The 19,166-nt window shown below is 40.3% G+C and overlaps 2 protein-coding genes across 3 annotated transcripts; both read right to left on the bottom strand.

Moving 5' to 3' along the window:
• Positions 1–1,303: 1,303 nt before the first annotated feature.
• Positions 1,304–11,674, bottom strand: PSMA4 (proteasome 20S subunit alpha 4). 2 transcript variants are annotated; one of them, XM_062583444.1, is made up of 9 exons: positions 11,578–11,674; positions 11,283–11,324; positions 10,934–10,976; positions 9,664–9,826; positions 8,245–8,322; positions 6,608–6,696; positions 5,788–5,918; positions 5,450–5,573; positions 1,304–4,869 (listed from the first exon to the last, which is right to left on the bottom strand). In XM_062583444.1, the coding sequence occupies exons 2-9, from the start codon at positions 11,283–11,285 to the stop codon at positions 4,715–4,717; spliced, it is 786 nt and encodes a 261-aa protein (XP_062439428.1). In that variant the 5' UTR covers positions 11,286–11,324; positions 11,578–11,674; the 3' UTR covers positions 1,304–4,714. The 2 variants fall into 2 exon arrangements, with proteins under 2 accessions (XP_062439428.1, XP_062439427.1); XM_062583443.1 differs by lacking the exon at positions 1,304–4,869 and adding an exon at positions 4,879–5,032 and having other exon boundaries at positions 11,578–11,653.
• Positions 11,675–11,947: 273 nt separating this feature from the next.
• HYKK (hydroxylysine kinase) lies at positions 11,948–18,950 on the bottom strand. The gene is made up of 6 exons (XM_062583916.1): positions 18,762–18,950; positions 17,983–18,096; positions 17,438–17,784; positions 15,836–15,978; positions 13,196–13,379; positions 11,948–12,504 (listed from the first exon to the last, which is right to left on the bottom strand). The coding sequence occupies exons 3-6, from the start codon at positions 17,775–17,777 to the stop codon at positions 12,041–12,043; spliced, it is 1,131 nt and encodes a 376-aa protein (XP_062439900.1). The 5' UTR covers positions 17,778–17,784; positions 17,983–18,096; positions 18,762–18,950; the 3' UTR covers positions 11,948–12,040.
• Positions 18,951–19,166: the final 216 nt, after the last annotated feature.

Genomic DNA, 19,166 nt, shown 5'->3' with positions numbered 1-19,166 from the left:
CTTATTTTGAAATTCTCAGTGCATATGCAGTGGTCAAATCAAGATTCTAGAGTAAATAAAAGTGTACTTTAGGCCAAAACATGGCATGAAAAAGCCCCATTATATTCCTTTGTAAAACATTGGAGATTTGGTATTTTGAATGCCACAGAAATTACTGGGCAATGTTTTTAAATCAAACTTTCACATTTGTAGTTTTTGCAGCTGGTCTACCATGGCACTGCACCCACTATTCCTAGCTTAAGGCTGTCTTCTAAAAACATTAAACTGTCTAGGTTACATGCCTAACATTATGATAAACAGTTTATGTAGTGTCATCTGGCACACGTTGTATTATCATCATTATAGATAAGTTATAAATAAGAAACCATTTTCCATGCTGCTTTCAACTTGGAGCACAACGTTAACACTAACAGCAGCATGCTAAGTTTAATACTTATCATTATGTGAAATCCTAAACAATTACATCAGTAATTTCTGGTATCTCTCATTGGGTCCTTCTCTGAAGTTGACATCAGAAGGCCTCACTGAAGCATCATCTGTGAATCTCCAGAAAGTTGGCTGATGGCAACTTTTATTGTGAAGAGTACTTTAACTTGAAAGCCAACTGCCAAATTAATCACAGACAAAAATAGCAAGCTGCTCCATTCTATTTGTAAAATCAGAAATGCTTTGAAAAATTTTTGTGAAACTGAGTTTTCTCCTGATTAAAGCCAAGAGCTTTATAACTAGTGAATGGTACTCTCAGTTCTTTCAGAAAAGTTATTTTAGCATCTTCCATATTGTAACAGAAATAACTGCAATTAACACTTGAAAAGGAGGGCATCTTTTACTACAAAAAATAAAGGGGAATATTAGTATTTTAAAGCATATGCAAGAATTTTTTAAAGCACATCATGGAGAGTCTAGTCTGAAGCTACAGCATTTTCTCTTGTATGAATTATGAGTTCATTAATTCTTTAGACTCAGATGTCTTGTTACATACTTATCTGTACATCATTTGCATATCATGGGTACTTCTGTGGTCTCTAAAACCATTGCATTTGATCACTTTGTAATCATTTTATTTATTCTCACAGCACAGTGAAAAAGAACTATTGTTGCTATTTCAATATTGTTAACAGAAAGAATAATTACATTGGGAAACCAGAACAGAAGCGTGAAGTTTAACATACACAACTCCTCGGTTTATCATCTTAATTTGCATGCTTTTACAACTTCATGCCAAGCAAAACTATTTGGGTGAACTAAGAAGCGCATCTAAAGGAATCTTTGTTTTTCAGTGCACAATACAGTAAGTCGTATATGAAGTAGCCTTAAAAGTTAATTTGACTTTATTTGAACAGAGTATAATCATCTAGAGAACAAGCTGACTTTAACAATGACAGATGCAAGAGACAACACACATATTACTGGAGAAGCATAGTTTCATTATATCTCTTAAACTACTTAGAATAACAAAATACATTACAGTTTTAGGACAATTTATTAGTGAATACTTGTCCTAACAAGTTCTATCATGCATTCAAATGAGATATAAACTATCCAGTCTTTAAATTTACTAACAACTTATTATGCAAGCAGTTTCAAGTAAATACTGTTACCTAATTTGAAAAATCTGTCACCTTCCACAGCACCACATGAAGTTCTGGTGTTAAAATAACATTTAATCCACAGCAACAGCTAAATAGTTGAAATACTTAAGTAACATACTATAAACTCTTCCCACTACATACACCAAAAATAAACATACAAAGAATAGGAAGATCATTTTGATTAGCAAAGACAACTCAAACATATCGCCAAAATCATTTTTCTGTTCTTACGACTTATCCCCAAGTTACTCCCAGAAAAGGCACAGGCAGTATGGTGTGTTTTTTTTTTTTTGTTTGTTTTTTTTTTTTTTTTTTTTTACACAAAGCTAGAAACTACACAATAGGCCTACGCAGTCAAACACTGCTCTATTCCTAGGAAAAACAGGTAGGAAACTTGAATTAGTGTAAGGATATCCCCAGAAGATTCTAGTCAATAAAAGATCTCCAGCATCTGTTTACTGTCCTAGGTTCAAATATAGCCAAGAATCAAAAATTAAATCTAGTTTAAAACATTACTGTACATCTTAGATGAGTGCCAGTTGCTGTACAGCATATTGGAAGTGTTACAGTTACTTGTCTATTCCAAGGCAGTAGTGAGACTCTTCTCACAATAAGCTAGTAATGGCACTCAGTGGAGTCAGCACTTTTTGAATTAAACTGATAATTATTGTTCAGAGATTACACTCTTAAAATATTTCACAATATTTTTTTGTAAATAAAAACCTTTACATAAAAATGTTTTAAAATGTAATGTAACTACACAGCTTTTCACTATGTTTCCATACATAACAGAGTACAGATTAGAAAGATAATTAAATCATTCTCAGTTTAGATTACTACAGTATTTAAAAGGTTCTTTACCAGCAAATGAAGCAGTGTTTGGCAAAGAAATATTGCTGGTAATTCTTTAAACAAAACCTCAAAAATATTTGTTTTCCCCTCTTTAACTGTTAGAAACAGAATCATTTAAGAAAAAATTTCAGTAAATACGTACCCTAAACTATCTAATAATACTTCTACTAGTACACTAAAGAGACTGCCTTGTGTGATTTATATACATTGATGAACTCAGACTTAACTGCTCTAATGGACTGCCAGAAGACAAGTACACAAAGCATTGCTGGAGTTTACCACATTTTCTTTCAAGTGATCTCTGACAAAGTTTAAAAAGTCCGTTTTGGCTCTGCTGCTTTTAGGACATATTTCAAGCACTTTACATAACAACCATCATGAATGATCTACAAATCGGCAAGAGTGCTGATATATTGCATTCATAGTATCAAAAAACAAAAGGAAAAATTCTTAAATACATATAAAAACAGAGCTTGAGGTATTTAACAGTCCTTTATAATAGAAATTAAAACTTCCTCATTGCATGTTGACTGCAACTATTCAGGACTTGTTACATGACGTATCACTCCTATGTTACTATTTGAAAATAAAGATCTACATTTGCACAAGGCGCAAATAAAACCCAGTCTAACTTATATTAACTACAAATTTAGTTATGCACAGTCTAAGTACAGTACAAAGACTAAAGCAATTGTCCTGCACTGAGACTTTCAAGATGAACGAGCAGGTGCTGCAGCCTGCACAGAACCCACGTCACCTCACAGCGCTGTCCGGACGGAGTGAGCATGCTATGTCTGTGCAAGCTGCAGCACAGACACCTTAAGTCAGATTCTTCAATAGTGAGATCATACCTCCCCCCCTTTTTTTTGAGAGACAGACAGACAAAGGATAATTCCTGGTCATTTGGGCAAAATACCTTTTATCAGATAAAAGTGTCTGGGGTAGATTGTAATATACAGTATGCATTTGTTCATTTCTTTAAGTGATCATGTTAAATCCTGTAAACATCAGATTTCTTTTGGAGTAAAAAAAAAAAAAATCCTACAGTATAGACATAATCCAGGCTCAGTCACAAAGAATATGTCAAAACCACAAGTATCACAAGTTGAAGTTCAGCTGATAAAGCCTACCTCAATTAAGAATCTTTAACTAAGGTGACACTTTCAGCCTGCTTTTGGTAACCCAAAGGGAGCAAGATAAGTTTCAGTAACCTAATTCTAGATTCATTTTCTTCAGAACTAGAAGGGATTTTAGTTCATTCAAAAACAGTATGAATAATTTTGCATTCAGCAGAGGGACAGGGACAAACTGAAAAAATATTTAAATTTCTAGTTTATACACAAATACCATGATTTCCCAAGTCATTAACTGTTTGGTTAATTCTCTGACAAATAACATTTTAGAAAAGGGAATTAAACTCCTTAGGGAAATATCAGCAACATTAAACTAAAGCATATAAAACATTCCTTCTTCCTTTCAGGATAAAATGCAAAATGGTCAACATGGCCTAAAAACATGCCAAAACACATCATTTAACTTTTTGTATGCTGAGAAGAGCACTATATAGATAGTTTAATATTTTCATGTGGCCTTTGTAAAATGTCTTTCTAACTCGTGTGAATACAGCTAGTGCGTATGACTAATTCCTTAGAAAACACATACACTGGTGAAAGGCTATGATAAACTGAACATGTTTGCTACAGAACATGTTCAAAACACTACTGCTTTTAAGAACATCAGCTTGACATAGCCTGTTAAGAGAACAAAGTCGGCCAAAATTAAAACTAGGCATGCCAGCACACTTTAATTCTGCATTTGTGAAAACACCTCACAAATGATTTTCAGAACTTAGGAGCCCTTTTCACTACTTAAGAAGAAAAAGTCACACATACACATAAAATCTAATAATTTTATCACCGTATTTCTTCTTTACCAACTAGCATATACCTTGTTTTAATATTTGAAAGCAATTAATTCTTTCAAGGTTGTACATATCCAGGTATTACTGAGGAAATAAAGACACCCATCACTCTTCTTCTTAATTTTATTCCATAATAAAAAATTGAGACAAAAGAAAGTGTTCAAGAATTAAAGCAATTATTCAGTGTAAGGAGTGGTAAACTAATTTGAATGACGATTAAGGACCTGGCTCATCAAGAGTACTTCTGGGTCCTCCATGGCATATTCATAGGATTCAGCGAAACAGAAATCCGGATTATCTTTTACTGAAGCAGGTCCTATACTATCTACAGAACACCTGATTGCATATGCTATTTATCCTTTTCTTTTTGTTCTTTTTCCTTCTTTTCACGTTCAGCTTTTGCTTCTTCCTCCTCATGTTGTTTTATCAACTGTTCCACTTCCTTTTGCTTCAGAACCCTTATTACCGTCTTCCCGTTCTCTCTTGTCAATGTTGCAATTTCAACTGAAATATACGGAACACAGCAGCATTACGTTTTTTCCTTTTGATGAAAGGATCATCATAAATGTAAGACTTGATACGACTGACAACGAAGCCAAAGGTTCTTGTTCTGACTCTGCTTAAACAAAAAAGCTTGACTGGCGAGCTCGATGGCAGCAGTTCTCTTCTGCAGCAGCATGCACAACAAGCATGTTAATACTTCTCCAGTGATTCCTTTACCAGACACTTGACCATTCTGCTACCACCCCAATGTGGCCTAACTGTGAACCCTAGCTGTGGTCTAGCCTCTGCAGCAGACCAAGGCAGGTCATCTTCAGATAAGTCATCTGTATGCCTGTTCAAGGCCAAGAGCTCCTGCACCTTCAAAAACCATTCAAGTAGTTGATTATTTTTACTTATTTACTTCTCCTAAGGACATGCCAATACTATGTCACTTGGGGGGGCTGAGGCAGATGGAGTAGGAAAGCAGGGGGAAACCACACAAAATCCAGTAAGTCACATGCAGTATGTATGCATTCAGTGCATTTTTTTCCTTTTTTTAAGCAAAAGCTGTTACATCCTCTCATACTAAAGAAATGCTTACCTTTCTCTGCAGAGAGTTTGCTAACATCCATGGTTTTGTTTAGAACCTTAATGGCTAATGCAAGTGCAGTCTTTAAGGTCATCTCTCCTTCTTTGTAGTCTTGTTTTAGCATTGACACAGCTGCCTATGAATGTCACAAAAAAATTAAAACAGTATCTCTGTGCGATCAAACAGTAAGTTGCTTTTCTATCAGATAATATCAAAGCCATTAAGATGAGTAATACCAGTACTGCTACAGTTACCTAGGAATCAACAACTGAGCTCAGTTAATACAGTGCAATCTGCGTATTTTTTACTTTTTTTTTTTTTTGAGAGAGAGAGAGAAGAACAGAACTTACAGCACTATTATTCCCAATGCATGTAGCTTTCCACCCTCCATAATTTCCACTAGGATCACTTTGATACAGCTGAAATCCATAATGCTTATCCCAGCCAATGTACAGCAATGAAACACCAAAAGGACGTTTTCCTGTTGAAAAGAATACTATTAGCAATCTAAATTTAGTAACAAGACTGGTCATGAGTGACAATTATTTTCTTTGATTTCCTTTTTCAAATTCATTCCTGTGAACTAGGATTTAATACTGTTCTGCACTTCTGTTACTTGAGATAAGCACAACTGTAAGTAGTTCTAGTGTTTTTCAAAGTCACAAGGAAAAAGAAATCTAGCAGAACTTTATTTCATTTAACCCTAATAACAGCTAATTTCTAATTCTACAAATGGAATTTACCATCTCAGGATTTTAATTCAAAACTTTTAAAGTATGAAACTTTTAAGGTATATAGCTTGACAGCTTCAAAAGGCAGTTACATTAAAAGGTGGTTCTTTCACATTACAGATATATAGAATATCAGAATGACCATTTTGTTAGAAATTTGTGTTGTAACACTTTTGCTACTATCAAGAAAAAAAAAATACAATTAAGGAACACTACATATTTTCTAATATGTTTCTAGATCCACAGAAGTGGTGGGGTTTTTTTGTTTGTTTGTTTTTTGTTAAGTATTGTGATACTGACACACTTATCCTTGTAGCAGGAAGCCTTACTTGTAATTCATTTTGCTATTATGATGGATGAGCTCAATTTTAGAATGTTCTGTATGAAACTATTTTCCCCCAGTCTTTTTGAAGTCTTTTGATTCATTGCACTTCATTACCTCCAAACTGTGTATAAGCCTGCTTGATATCACACAGTGCTGTTACCAGTTGCTCGCAAGGAATAGGCTCTTGGTATTGTAATAGATACCTGGTATGGAAAAGAAATCAGTTTCCATGACTCTTCATTAACTTCCCAATTCCAATAAACAACGAAAATTTAACAATAATAGCTCAATTAAATTAATTTTAGAATTAAAATGCAAATCCCAGAAAAAAGTTTGGTGCACACTTGAGTTGCCAGTATACTACGATTCTAGTAAGCAGTCTGTATCTTCAGAAGATGTACTTTTATTCCAAGAAAGCAAGGGATCTAATTCTAGGGTTCAGCTGACCAGCAATAAAGATTTGCTGAAATACATTTAAATATACATTCATAGCCTTCATGATAGGAGAAACAGCTACCAGTTGGTTGGGAAAGTACAAGTCCCTAGCCACTGTTGCAAGACAAATCAACTGCAAAACATATGCCAATATTATTTTGAAAGACTCAATGAAAAACAGTCACTTAGATTCTTCATTTTATCATTTCACTTATGAACTTAAGAAATCAGGTGCAAATTCCTTCTCTAGTATGGCTAGCAAATAGAATCTTCAAAAACAGCCTTAGAGCATGATAACCAAATTAAGATACAAAATAATAGGAACAGACCCTTCTGCTTAAAAGCAAGATGTTTTACTTTAACAAGAGCATTTAGTATCTCAGTATTATCACAGGGAGACATAACAGTAGTCAGCTGAGAAAGACAGAAAGAGGTATTTTGAACATTAAGAAATAGTTAAGAACAGCTGCTTATAACTTTAAATTCAGAGCAACAAGACAGCTGTAGGTTTGTAAGAGTAATGAACCATCTTACACACAGTCAAGTATGCACTGTACAGGAGGGAAACAAAAATGGACTCTACAGACTTATATTCCATAAGGCAGTTAGGAAAAAAAATGGTGATAGAAGCACATTTCCACAATGAAAACTTGCTTATTTTAGAATCAGTCTTTGGCAATCCTATTTCATCCCAATGCAGGTGTTAAAAGTGTTCCTATAAAGAGGCACATTTCTAAATCAAAGCATCTCATTTAAGTTTTAACATATTAGCAATAACTACTATAATTATGAAATTTCAGCAGCATAAAGCTTCTATGCAAGGCTTCAACTGATGTAAGCCAGATAAAGTTACTTATTGTATCTGATAAATGCACAGAGGAAAATAATACTATTAGATGAATGAAATGCATAAGAACTCAGAAATAATCTGTAGCCATCTAGTCTGAGATTTAGCAGCGTAAAATGCAATTAATCACTTTCCTGCTTTCCATTTTCTTCAGGAACCTTCTAAATATATTTGCCCCTTTACTAAAATTGTTCTGGTATTTTATAACCTTTTCCCCTAAGACTAATATATAAAGCCTTATTATATTCTCATTACACACAATGTTATAAGAATTATAAAATATGATTCTGCAGTTCAATTTGCTAACAAGTATCTCAATACTTCATTTAGCAAAATAACAAGTTCCTAAGTTTAAACTGCTTCAATCTAGCTGTTTTAATTCAAATAACCTAAGTGCATGCTCATTTAATACATAGAGAACTAAATCTGACATTTCAGTCAAGTAAAACATGATTATCAGCAAACCTACCTCTGCGCAATCAGTCTCAGTTCATTTGTTAGAACATTGGCGTCTGAAGTTATCCCAGCAACACTGCAAGCCATATCCCTGCAGTATAAGCACACAAATTAACTGGATTCCTATCAATCTCTGAAAAAGTCATGTCTTCATGCAACATTTCTGGCCTTCCACATCAAAACTACACAGTTGCTATACAAAACAGGTTAATAAGCTCCTGCCTCTAGGTTACACCAAAAATACGTAACCATTCCGTTAGAGCACAGTCAGAAAGCAAAAGTGAGCAGGTCAGCATGTTAGTTATATGTGTGGTTCTGAGAGAAGGATTATGCCAGAGACAACTGAATTCTACATATCGATGAGATCCTGAATATCTTCACAAGAGCCATTAGCTACACACAGGACCTATCTGGAGGCCACCCAACACATCATACAGTGTGTGACTGACCTTCGGTGGAAACTGCTGATTGACACAGTTACATTTCTTGTAACTGAAATAGTGATCTTGATTTGATGGGTTTTTTTAAAAAAAGCTTTAGCTGAAATGAACCTGGCTCTTAATTTTCAGCAGAATGTCCTTCATTGTTTCCACTAGCTTTTATTTTTACATCGCTTTTAATGAATCTGAAGTTACTAGAAAATATTCACTATTCAGAAAGCATAAAAAAGAAAAAAAACAGATAATGGGCTGAAGTTTTAGGAGGGAACAGTTAGCCTAGGCAATCATTCCAGTGCATTATTATTCAGCCTCCTTCATCCAGTGTGCCTTACAGTTCTGGCTGCTTTCAAGACCAACGTAGAAGAGGGAAGCTGACAGGATGAAAAGCTATTTATGTTCCACATCTATTTTATAGCAGAGCTGAAGCTCTACCTCTCCTGTATTCAAAAGGACATAACCTGCATCACTGTTTGCTCCGACATCACAGATCTAACTTCTAGAGCACCATAGAGAGAGATTAAAACCAGAGAGATGCATCACCTCTGCTACAGTTGTAGAGAGAAAGCTAAAGCATGCTTTACCTAATTTATTAATTTATTTTACCATTTTACTGGGGGGGGGGGAGCAGAGGGGAGTGGAAACCTTAGAAAAGGATGCTGAGTCAATACAATATATGATTTTCTTTTGTATCCTTCAGTTCCCCTTCCACAGTATTTTGTAAAGCGAGGAATTCCCAATTTAACAGCAATACAATAACACAGCATAGATTGTTCCACCTAGAAAATTCTCTTTAAAGGACAAAAAAATGCGATGCTTCCATTTTAGGAGGAGGCGAATTATTAAAATGAACAATGACAAGAAATCACATTTGTCAAAAATGCAGAATAAAATAAGTGCTAAACACTTAAAACCTGGTTCAAGGCTAAAACATTAGAACAACAATATTTTATTATTGATAATATCAGCAGACCCCAATCATCATTTCAACTTACTCATTAAGTTTGTATATTTTCTCCGAGAAAAAGACTTCATCAAGAAGCTTATGAATGTTGCGTCTCTCTGCTGCTAGCAAAACACCATCATTTGCTAGAATTCCTAAGCAAGTACCTGCATGTCCAATTGCTTCCATGGCATATTCAACCTGATACAAGCGACCTAGGAGAGGATTTCAATTAGTAACATCAACAAATCAATACTGAACAGGATCAATCATACAGAGCAACTTAAATTAGTAAGAGTTTGACAGATGCTCATTATGCAACCCAGGATCAGTTCCTCAGTCTGTTACTGCCTGCTAGTGAATTAACTCCTTGAAAAGGAGAAAGGAATTAGGGACAAAAACCTATAATTTTGATAAAGTAGTACAGGGTACCATCAATGCGCAAAAAAGACTTTCCTCTACAGAAAACAATATTTAATAATTTGCAAAACTCTACTCCAATAGAGTAAGATCAAATTCCAACAATTAAAGACATTAGTTTGTGCGTACTCAACCCTTATCAAGGGATAACACAAATAGCTGGTCATTCCTATTCTGCTCCAAGAGCACCATTATGCTATGTTCATAGTAAGAACCAAATTAATATTCTTGCTCCCTTTATCTCCAAATAAACAAATCCTTGGAGCAATGCTTTTATACTATATAAAATGCTACTGAATATTAACTCCACATCAATTAAGAGCCCACTCTTAAGGGAAGTCATTACTTCATCCACCTTCTAAGAAGTACTAAAAAAAATGCATCCTACAGAAGTTTTATGCTATTCTCCAGTTCATTCACACTTTTGACCACTACTGACAAAAGAAAAAAAAAACTAGAAATTTTGAATCCAGTCCCATGTATAAAATAGGAAAGAATAGCCCGGAAGCACCCATTTCAGTGTATGCGTATACATAACAAAAGTGTGACCGTACCAGCAAGACATTAATTTTCTAGGACGAGCACAAAAAGCAGTAAGAACCCTCTATACTCAAAAGATGAATAGGAAAGATTTCAAAAGGGATGGGGGAATCTGGGTATAGCTATATATTCGCTACGTCACTGCTTGACTAAGTACCAATAAACCTGAAAGTCTCTACTTTGACTCTTAGCTCCCATACAGAACATGCTGCTACTCCTAGCAGGTAAGTGTGATTTATGTAACTCACGTGTGAACTGAAATACATTTTAAATGGCCAAGCTTCATATCAATGGTTTGTTATTTAGTTTGGGGGAGTAGGCTAGGATATTCAGAACATGTGAATTGCAGGGTTTAAAGATACCTTCTGGAGAAAATATGGTAGTTCTGGAGTCATATCTTCGAGACTGCAAAAAGCAACAGGCCATTAATTATTGCCATTCTTTGGTCAGAAAACAACGCTTTGAACCACGTAACAGCAATCGCTTAAGGACGCCAGCTTAGGGCCTAAGATCGTAACGCCGGTGCCATCACGCATCCGGGCTGGGCCGAAGAGCAGAGCCACAGCTCGCATCGCTACCGCCGCCTTTCTGCCGCCCTTGCTCGAGCCTCCGCCCCGCACCGCCTGACCCGCGCCGCCGGCCCCCGCAGGCCGTCACGCGAAGCGCTCCCGCGGTCAGCGCCGCCCCGCGGCCGGCGCCGCAGCCACTCACCATGGTGCCCGAAGCGCGCGGCGGGGCCGCAGGGGAGCGGGCCTGCAAGACACGACAGCGCGCGTTACCCTCCGCCGCCGCGCGCCCAGCCCAGCCCCGCCGCCCCCGCCCGCAGCCCCGGCGGGCCCGGCAGCGCCACCCGCCGCGCAGCCAGGCGCCCGGCCCGCCTCCTCCCCCGCCGCAGTGCAGAGTCATCCCCGCCCCGGCCCGGCGGCGAAGGCCTCACCGCACCCGCCGCGCGGAACGGAGCGGCGCGGCGCGCCCCGCTGCCCCGAGTCCCCGCGCCCACACTCACGGCGGGCCGGGGCCGGCCGGCGGGGGCAGGTGCGGCCCGTCTGGCGGGGAAGAGCCGGGCGCCGCGGCCGCTCCCAGGTCCTCGCCGCCGCGCCGGAAATGGCCGCCGCGCCTGCGCAGTGCCGCGCGCCGGCCAGGGCGGGGCCGGGCGGCCGCTTCCCCGCGCGACGGGGGGAGGGAGGGGCCCGCGCGCCCGCCCCTGCCGCTGCGGCAACGGCTGCAGGGGCGGGGCCGCGGCAACGGCCGCACCGCCCGCGCGCGGCGCAGGGGCGGGGCCCGCGCGCCCTCAGCCCCTGGGAGGGCGGGGAAGAAGGACGCGGCCGTGGTGCGGCGTCGGACGTGCTGCGGTGTCGTCGCCGTCCCGCAGTTACATATGGAAACACCGCGGTGGGCACAAGCTCCAGTACAGGCAGCGCAGTGTTTAATACATAGATACAGTCAGGCGTTACCGTGCAGCCGCTGCTCTACTCTGCAGGCCCATGGTCCATATATGCTTTTGCAGTCTCAAACCACATGTTCTCCACAGCTTCCTGGCCCACCTCGAACATTGCCATCAAGTGTTTCCATCCAGTTTTTGCTGTGATCATGAGGTATTCTTTATTCTCTGGGTACAGGAGAGCAGTGTGGGCTGCTATGACGAGCGACTGCGAAAACCTCCCACTCACCAAGAGAAAGAGAGCAGCTCTCTCCTCCTCTGTCAGAGGGAGGATGCTTTCAAACCCTGCCAGAACATGCCCTCCGACACCCAGAGGATCCGTGCTCTCTATCATCATGTACATGATAGTTATTGCAACTTCAAATACATAATACCCATAACTCATGTCACTAAAATCCAGAATGCCGGATACTCTGTACTGAAGAGCCTCGAGGGAAGCAGAGGTGGAGTCTACTAAAATATTGTGGTCATTGAGATCCCCATGATTGATACCTAAACACAGAAGAAACCAAAATGGTATTAATAATTAAACAGCAGAATCTTTAACTTCTTACATTTCTCAGTGAAATAGCACCGAAGACATGCATAGAGGCTCAAATTTAACAGTGAACTACAAAACCATGCCAATCTCCCTCCCTCTCTCCTTATCTTGCTGTAACTACTCATATCTTCCAGAGCCTTATTGCTTCCTAGGAACCTCAATTCCATTAACACCGAGAGGTGACCAGATAGCAACTGATAAAACGAATGTTAAGAGATCTTATTTTGTTCTGGGGGAACCTAAGATACTCTATGTGTTTTCCAAATCCAGAACAGCAAAGCTTTCCATTGTCAAATCATTGTCGTCACTTAATGCAAGTTGTATTTTTTAAAAAAGATACGATTTAGTAGTTATTTGGTGAAAAGGAGGAGTGTGCTCCATATATTCTCAGTAAGCTGATATAACAGCATGAAAATTATTATGTAAGCAATCTCAGCAGAATGATCATGAACTGAACATGGCTCTACCGGTACTGGACGCTGCATTTTTCCTGGCACGTTCTGCACTGTGTTCATTCAACACAGCCTGTGCTATAGATAAAGGAGAAAATGTTTTGCTTATATTGCCTCTCTTACAGACACTAACTCATGTAAAAAATTCCAGTGGCTCAATGCAACGTAATTTTAATAACAAAATACTCACAGGCTCGAAAACTGGTTAGCTTAGGTATTACTTTCCTTTTAAACTGCTGAATAACTTGCTCTACAACTTCACGATATTTGTTCTGGCCCAAGGCATAAATATACTGGTCTAGAAGAGGGACATTTGCCAGGTTCCAAATGAATTGCCCTCGATGCAGACTTTTTACTGATGGATGATGGAATTTCTATGGAAAATAGAGGAGAAAATCGGTCATAAATAAAAGTACCCCAGTCCTGTGATTAAAGGGCTTGATTCAAAGCCCTCATTAACTGAAACAGGTTTCTGATGAAAAGCTGCATGACTTTGACTTATTTTCTATCAACATGTAAAAAAATAATCTGAAAGATGATTAAGGTGAGTGCCTTAATACCCACATCCAAACTGACTCCCCCCCTCCCCATTTTTCAGTTACAAAGATTATCTTTAATCACTCATCACTTAAACTATTTCAAATCAGTATTAACCCACATTTCTGCCATGTGACATGTATGTAGTGGCTTTGAGGCCTCGTCAGCACCAGAGTCGCATCCTTGGCAGTGCCGGGATTGTGCAGCTGGCACTACAGAAAGCTGCCGAAGCAGGAGACACCCAGGACCTGCTCTTGGCATTTAGAAGTGGCAGCTTCTGGGGTTGAGCCATAGGATCAGTTGGCACGTCAAAAATGCTGAGGAAAGAAGTACTTTGTCGACATACAGGACAGTTTTACAAAAAATTACTACAGGATCTCAGATGTCCATGCAGTACACGCAGGCCCCAGATCCACATGCAGTAAGCTGTATGCATTTCATTTTACTTGTTTGGAAAGTAAATAAAGTCAAATTGGCTCCATTTGCTTTACCTTTGTGCATTCCGGTAGCCTAAATAACAAGGTCCTAAAACTCTCCTTGGAAGGCTACATCCTGGGAGAAAAAGCCTCTCTCGCACTGCACACCACTCTTTACCTGGAACCCTCTAACGTGCATGAAGGTGCCTTTTGGGCCAGGTCCCACCAGTGTGCAGGGCAAATACAAACATTTCCCACTCAAGAACCTGGCTTCCTCCTGAAAGGAAACCCCATGCTTAAAATTAAGGGTCTACCTAAAGAGAGCTTGAAGATGGCCAGAACTAGAACTGTTTATGAAAAAGTAAAGAACAGAATCAAGCCTAAAACAAAAATCATGTGACAAGATCTCAAATGCTGCAAAAAGCCCGACGCTTGGGAAGAATGTCCTCTGGTGAGCAACCACTGCAGTTTTCCCTTTCAAGCCCTGGCAAAATCGGACATTCCAGCAAGATATTAACGGGATACCACATGTGCGAAAGGTGATGAAAACTCAGATCTCAACATTCTCACAAGCCTTTGTCACCGTAAAGTCATAAATGTTAACTAACTTCCATTTAAAAGATGAGACATACTCAAGCAAAAGGAGAAACCAACTGGTAAAGCAGTGGCAATTGCTGTTTCGTGCACAAAAAGCATGGTGCATTGCTTTGCTATCAAGTAGATTAAGTAAATTAATTGGGGGAAAAAAAGAGAGGCTCAGTCATTTGTAGCTCCCCTAGGTATTACTTTTGGTGTCCGTAATATTAAAAAATTTTAACGGTAACAACAGTATGTTTATTTCTTTAAAATGACAGACCTTGGTTGTTGAGGTTTCCTAAGTTAAGGGCATACAGAGCCTTTTTCATAAAAATTTGCTCTCTTATCTAATACTTCCTCCTTGATAGGACAAGTCACAGGCGTACTTTGAGGCTAGCTGGTCTGTGTAAATTGTTTCAATCACATTATAAAAGCATGACCACAGTGGTTAAAAAGTAACAGTAAATTATCTTTCCCAATTGAAAAATGCCGTTGTAATTTAAGAATGTGGTTAGTAAAGCTGGCAATTCACATTTCATAATTGTCTGAAGCTAGTAGCCAGAACATGAGAAGGGAAGGTTAATGAAAGGCAATAAATAATGCAAGAGGTCTTTTATGCATCAAACTTAATTACTGGCTGATTTATCAGCTTTATGACCCTGTATAATTACAGAGTAAAGGAAGAACTTACTTTGCATTAAAATTACTTGACTGGAAACAGTGCAACTGAGAGAAGTGTCAGAAGTCTCTGTTCATCATTACAGAAAGGGAACCAAATGCTACTGCTGTTAAATGGTCACAGTTCTGGTGAGCAGGAGAAAGGGACTATGTCAAAATGAATTCAAAATAATACATCAGCCAGTTGTGCCGGTCTGACTTGTGCACTGTACAACAATGCTTTACATGTTTCTACATAAAGAATCTTTACATACTTCTGATTTGGGTGGCCTGGAGTTTACTCTCCTTATGCACCAGGCTTGAAACACCAAACAGATGAGATTTACTTACTTAAAAAAAATCCTTATCTCCCTTTTCTTGATACATCACCCTGCAGAAGGATTTGAAAGACCATGTCGTAAGCACCAATTGGTCATGCTACTTGAGGAAATGCTTTAATAACAGTCAGCTTTCACAGTTACAGCATGGAGCTTGTCGCCTGGAAAATTAGTTGAACTGGGACATCTAGATTCACCAACTTGAATTTGTCAGAACAGGAAAACAGACTGCAAGCCCAGGAAGAAATAATACATGGGAAGTTAATTGAGAATGGACTTTGGGAGGCTAGAGCAACAGAAACTCACCTCTGAGAGAGCTTTATCCAAACTGGCAGCTAGCTTACCAATCTCATACAAAATCTGCCTATTTATAGCAATTTTTGCCACAGGTGTACCTGGCAGGTAAGTCAGCAGTCTAACCATGTACTTTTTGTTCCCAGATCCAGCACCTAAAAAACAAGAGAGAGGCAGTCGGTCACTTTAGTATGTGTTACTGAATATTAGCAAGATGCAAAAAAGGTTTCTCCTAGTGCAGAAAAAAATAAGTCACATGTAGCTGACAAAACAGATTTCATAAAGATTTGATTTATCAGTGTTGTGCAAGGGTATGCAAATCTTAACATTCGTGTAATTTCTGTCAGACTCCAAGCCCTTATGCCTGGGATGGCCTTTGCATACAAGAGGTATCATCCAGTGCCCGCAGATATCCACCTACATGGTTTTGTAGCAGAGTGGGAGGCCTCAGGGATCCCAGCTTTTGTATGGAAGTTATGGTTAAAAGGAAAGCACAATGTCAACACAGTTTTTCTTTTAAGCACTATTAAAGCAATTCATTCTGGCATCATGGATAGGCTAGAACTGTATTTTACAACATTCTACAAAGAATTCGTAACATGATTTCGACAATGAACTTTTTTCCCTGTATGTGGTCAGGTCTGGTTGAATCATTTTCTCAGATTCATTATACTGAAGTTATTTGCTAAGTATTGTCATAATTAATGCTTACTCTTTTCAAATTATTTGACTTATGGCATTTTAAGTTTACACTACTATGGCTAAACATATAGGTCATGTGCTATATATACCTTAATAAATAAAAATAAATGCAGGGTTTCTACTTCAGATGATCACATTTTGAATGCAGTTTTCGAGATCCTTTCTGTGCGATTCTGCTATAACTAAAACCAGTCTGGTCAATAAATTCCCATGCCAGAATAGCTGGTAACAAGCAAACCATGAAAACTAGTCAAGATAAATTAACTGGAAAAATAGCCAAGGTATACTTCGACCTTTTTGCAATATCCACCTTCCCTACCAGCTGCTGCCCAGTCTCTGCTAGAAACTGCTAAGAATGTGAGCAGTCTTGTGCCATATTTCAAGCCCACACCTAGATATGCTTGCAGCAGTGCTCAAATCTCACCGGCGCTGGCGCTCTGCGCTGATCAGGGCTCCCCAGTGTCTCTGGGGTTTTCTAATATTCCCTGTGTTTTTTCCCCAGCGAGGAAGCACAGCTCTGGTGTCCTCAGCAGGATAGCTCTGCCCTCCAAAGGGGCTGTTTCATCAGGGAAGCTCTGTTTCGAAAGCTGAGAGCGACGTGGGATGTGGGTCAGGATCTATACTTAGACTGGAGACTCAAGTCCCAGCCTGCCACCGGCGGGAGCAGGGAACATAGCGCGAGGAAGCTGAGCACCCGCGCGGCTGTTACGGCCCTCCTGCTCTGCTGCAGCTTGCTCTCGCTCGCTCGGATATTACGGGTTTCCACAGAGTTAATCTCCGTTTACATCCGTGCCGCACAGCAGAACACAGCTGTTTGCTGTAACTGAACCAAACATCTTGTCGTACCGTAACAAATAGCTCATGTAGTAGCTAGAGGTATTAGCAGGGCGGAAGGGTTCCTGCCGCGCTCACCTCCTGACACCAGAGACATGATGTTACCGTCTTTTGTGAGATAAGGCGTAGCTGAGGGAAAGCCCTCGGCGCTGAGAAACATCATGGCCTGGGTCTGCGCTTCGATGAGGTCAGGCTCCTGGCTGTCTTCGGAGTTGGTGATTTTGAGGACGTACTCCTCCGCCCCTCCAGGCGCACCCGCGCCCCCCGAGACGCGCACGTGGAAATTCTGGTCGTCGTAGCTGGGGAGAGGCCCGACCCAAGACACCTTTAATCCAAATACTCTGTCAACCAACTCGGCTGCTTCCTTTTCACCAAACGCTGGTTTGGTGAACGTTTGGCGGGCGTTTCCAGACGACATCGTGTCTCTAAGAGAAAAAACAGGCCGGGAGGTCTCACCTGTGTTCTGACACCAGAAACACGAATTGCTGCAACAAAACGCAGTCAGACACAGGAGAAAAGTTTGCTGCGTTCGATAAACGGGGGAAAACAATAAAGCCAAACCTAGTCTCACACATCCGGAGAGCTGCGCTCAATCCTTCGTGAACAAGACGCGAACAGCTTACCAACTAGCGTTATTTCATTAGTTAACTTCGAATGGCAGCACAACCAGGCACGCTGGTGACCAGGAACGGTTTCCTGAGGAACAAATTCCTATCCAAGAACTTCCAGACTGAAGCCTGCAAAGAAAGAGAGAACTATTTCAGCGGGCGTTTACACTAAAACAGGCGTAATCTTTCTGCCGGGTCACAACCTCCCTAATTCCTTTATTTGCGAAACGCTCGGCAGACCTAACAGCCGGCTCCCAGCGCGGCGTCTCCTCGGCTCCGCGCGCCGCCGGACCTTGGACCCTCGGCAGGCGGCTCCGACCTCCGTCCTGCGCGGGAGCCGCCGCTTCCGGCCGCCCCGGCCTCCCGCTGCCGCTGCAGGGCTGCGCCGCGGCGCCGGGCCGCGAAAGCCTTCCTGCCGCCGCTGCGGCCCGCAAGGCGCCCGCACCGCCGCCGCCGCCGCCGCCGCCACCACCGCGCCGGGGAGCCGCGACTGCAGCGCCGCCCCAGCAGCCCTCGCTCGCGCCGCGCAACGTTTGCGTTAAGTAACGGGCTAAAACACTACGGAATTTTTAGCTTATTCTTTTATTTTTATTTTATTCTTGGTTTTCAGACAGCATTTTAAGCGAGGAGACACGAATCCCCCCTCTAAGAAAGGGAAAGAATGTTTTCAGAAAAGTGCTCCCACTGATATCTGTAGAAAAGGAAATACAACTTAAATATGATTAAAAAAAAATCCTTTTATCAAACTGTGACATGGAAAACTCTAGAGAATATTTTGATTGAACACCATTTACCGACAGTAAACGTGAGGCACCTGCTCGGCATGTCTTTTGGAGGGTACCAGAGTTCAAATCCAGAGTGTTTGTCCAGTCCATGAGAATTTTAGACTTGATTAAAACATTCCTACAAGGTTCCCTCCTCCAAACTCCTTACTCCTCTGGATCAATGCAAATCTCCTTTTTAATTCCTAATGGAAAAATGAGTAAAACGTCACAATATTTAAGATATCACAGAACTACCATCTGAGAAAAAAGGAAGTAGAAAAGGCTTGAAATAGAAGTAAAACCAAGATTTATTTTTTAAGTTAGACCAGCTATTAAGAATCCTCAGTCAGTCCCACTGTGTTAGCATTAATTGCATTAAGGACATTAATTTGCAAATATTGTTTTAATCCAATAGGGAAGTTAGAAAAGGGAATC

This window comes from Rhea pennata, chromosome 10, assembly GCF_028389875.1.
Source record: "Rhea pennata isolate bPtePen1 chromosome 10, bPtePen1.pri, whole genome shotgun sequence".
Lineage (NCBI taxonomy): Eukaryota > Metazoa > Chordata > Aves > Rheiformes > Rheidae > Rhea > Rhea pennata.
Note: the sequence above shows the minus strand (reverse complement) of the source record. Positions and strands in the feature narration are given on the sequence as shown.

Excerpts from the sequence above, each read along its gene's own strand:
- HYKK (XM_062583916.1), bottom strand. The coding sequence starts at position 17,777 with ATGTCGTCTGGAAACGCCCGCCAAACGTTCACCAAACCAGCGTTTGGT. Across the intron at positions 13,380-15,835 it reads TGGATAAAGCTCTCTCAGAG|AAATTCCATCATCCATCAGT; the intron begins GTGAGTTTCTGT and ends TATTTTCCATAG. Across the intron at positions 12,505-13,195 it reads GCTAACCAGTTTTCGAGCCT|GTATCAATCATGGGGATCTC; the intron begins GTGAGTATTTTG and ends TTCTGTGTTTAG.
- PSMA4 (XM_062583444.1), bottom strand. Across the intron at positions 9,827-10,933 it reads TACCATATTTTCTCCAGAAG|GTCGCTTGTATCAGGTTGAA; the intron begins GTATCTTTAAAC and ends ATCCTCTCCTAG. Across the intron at positions 4,870-5,449 it reads CAAACTCTCTGCAGAGAAAG|TTGAAATTGCAACATTGACA; the intron begins GTAAGCATTTCT and ends CGTATATTTCAG.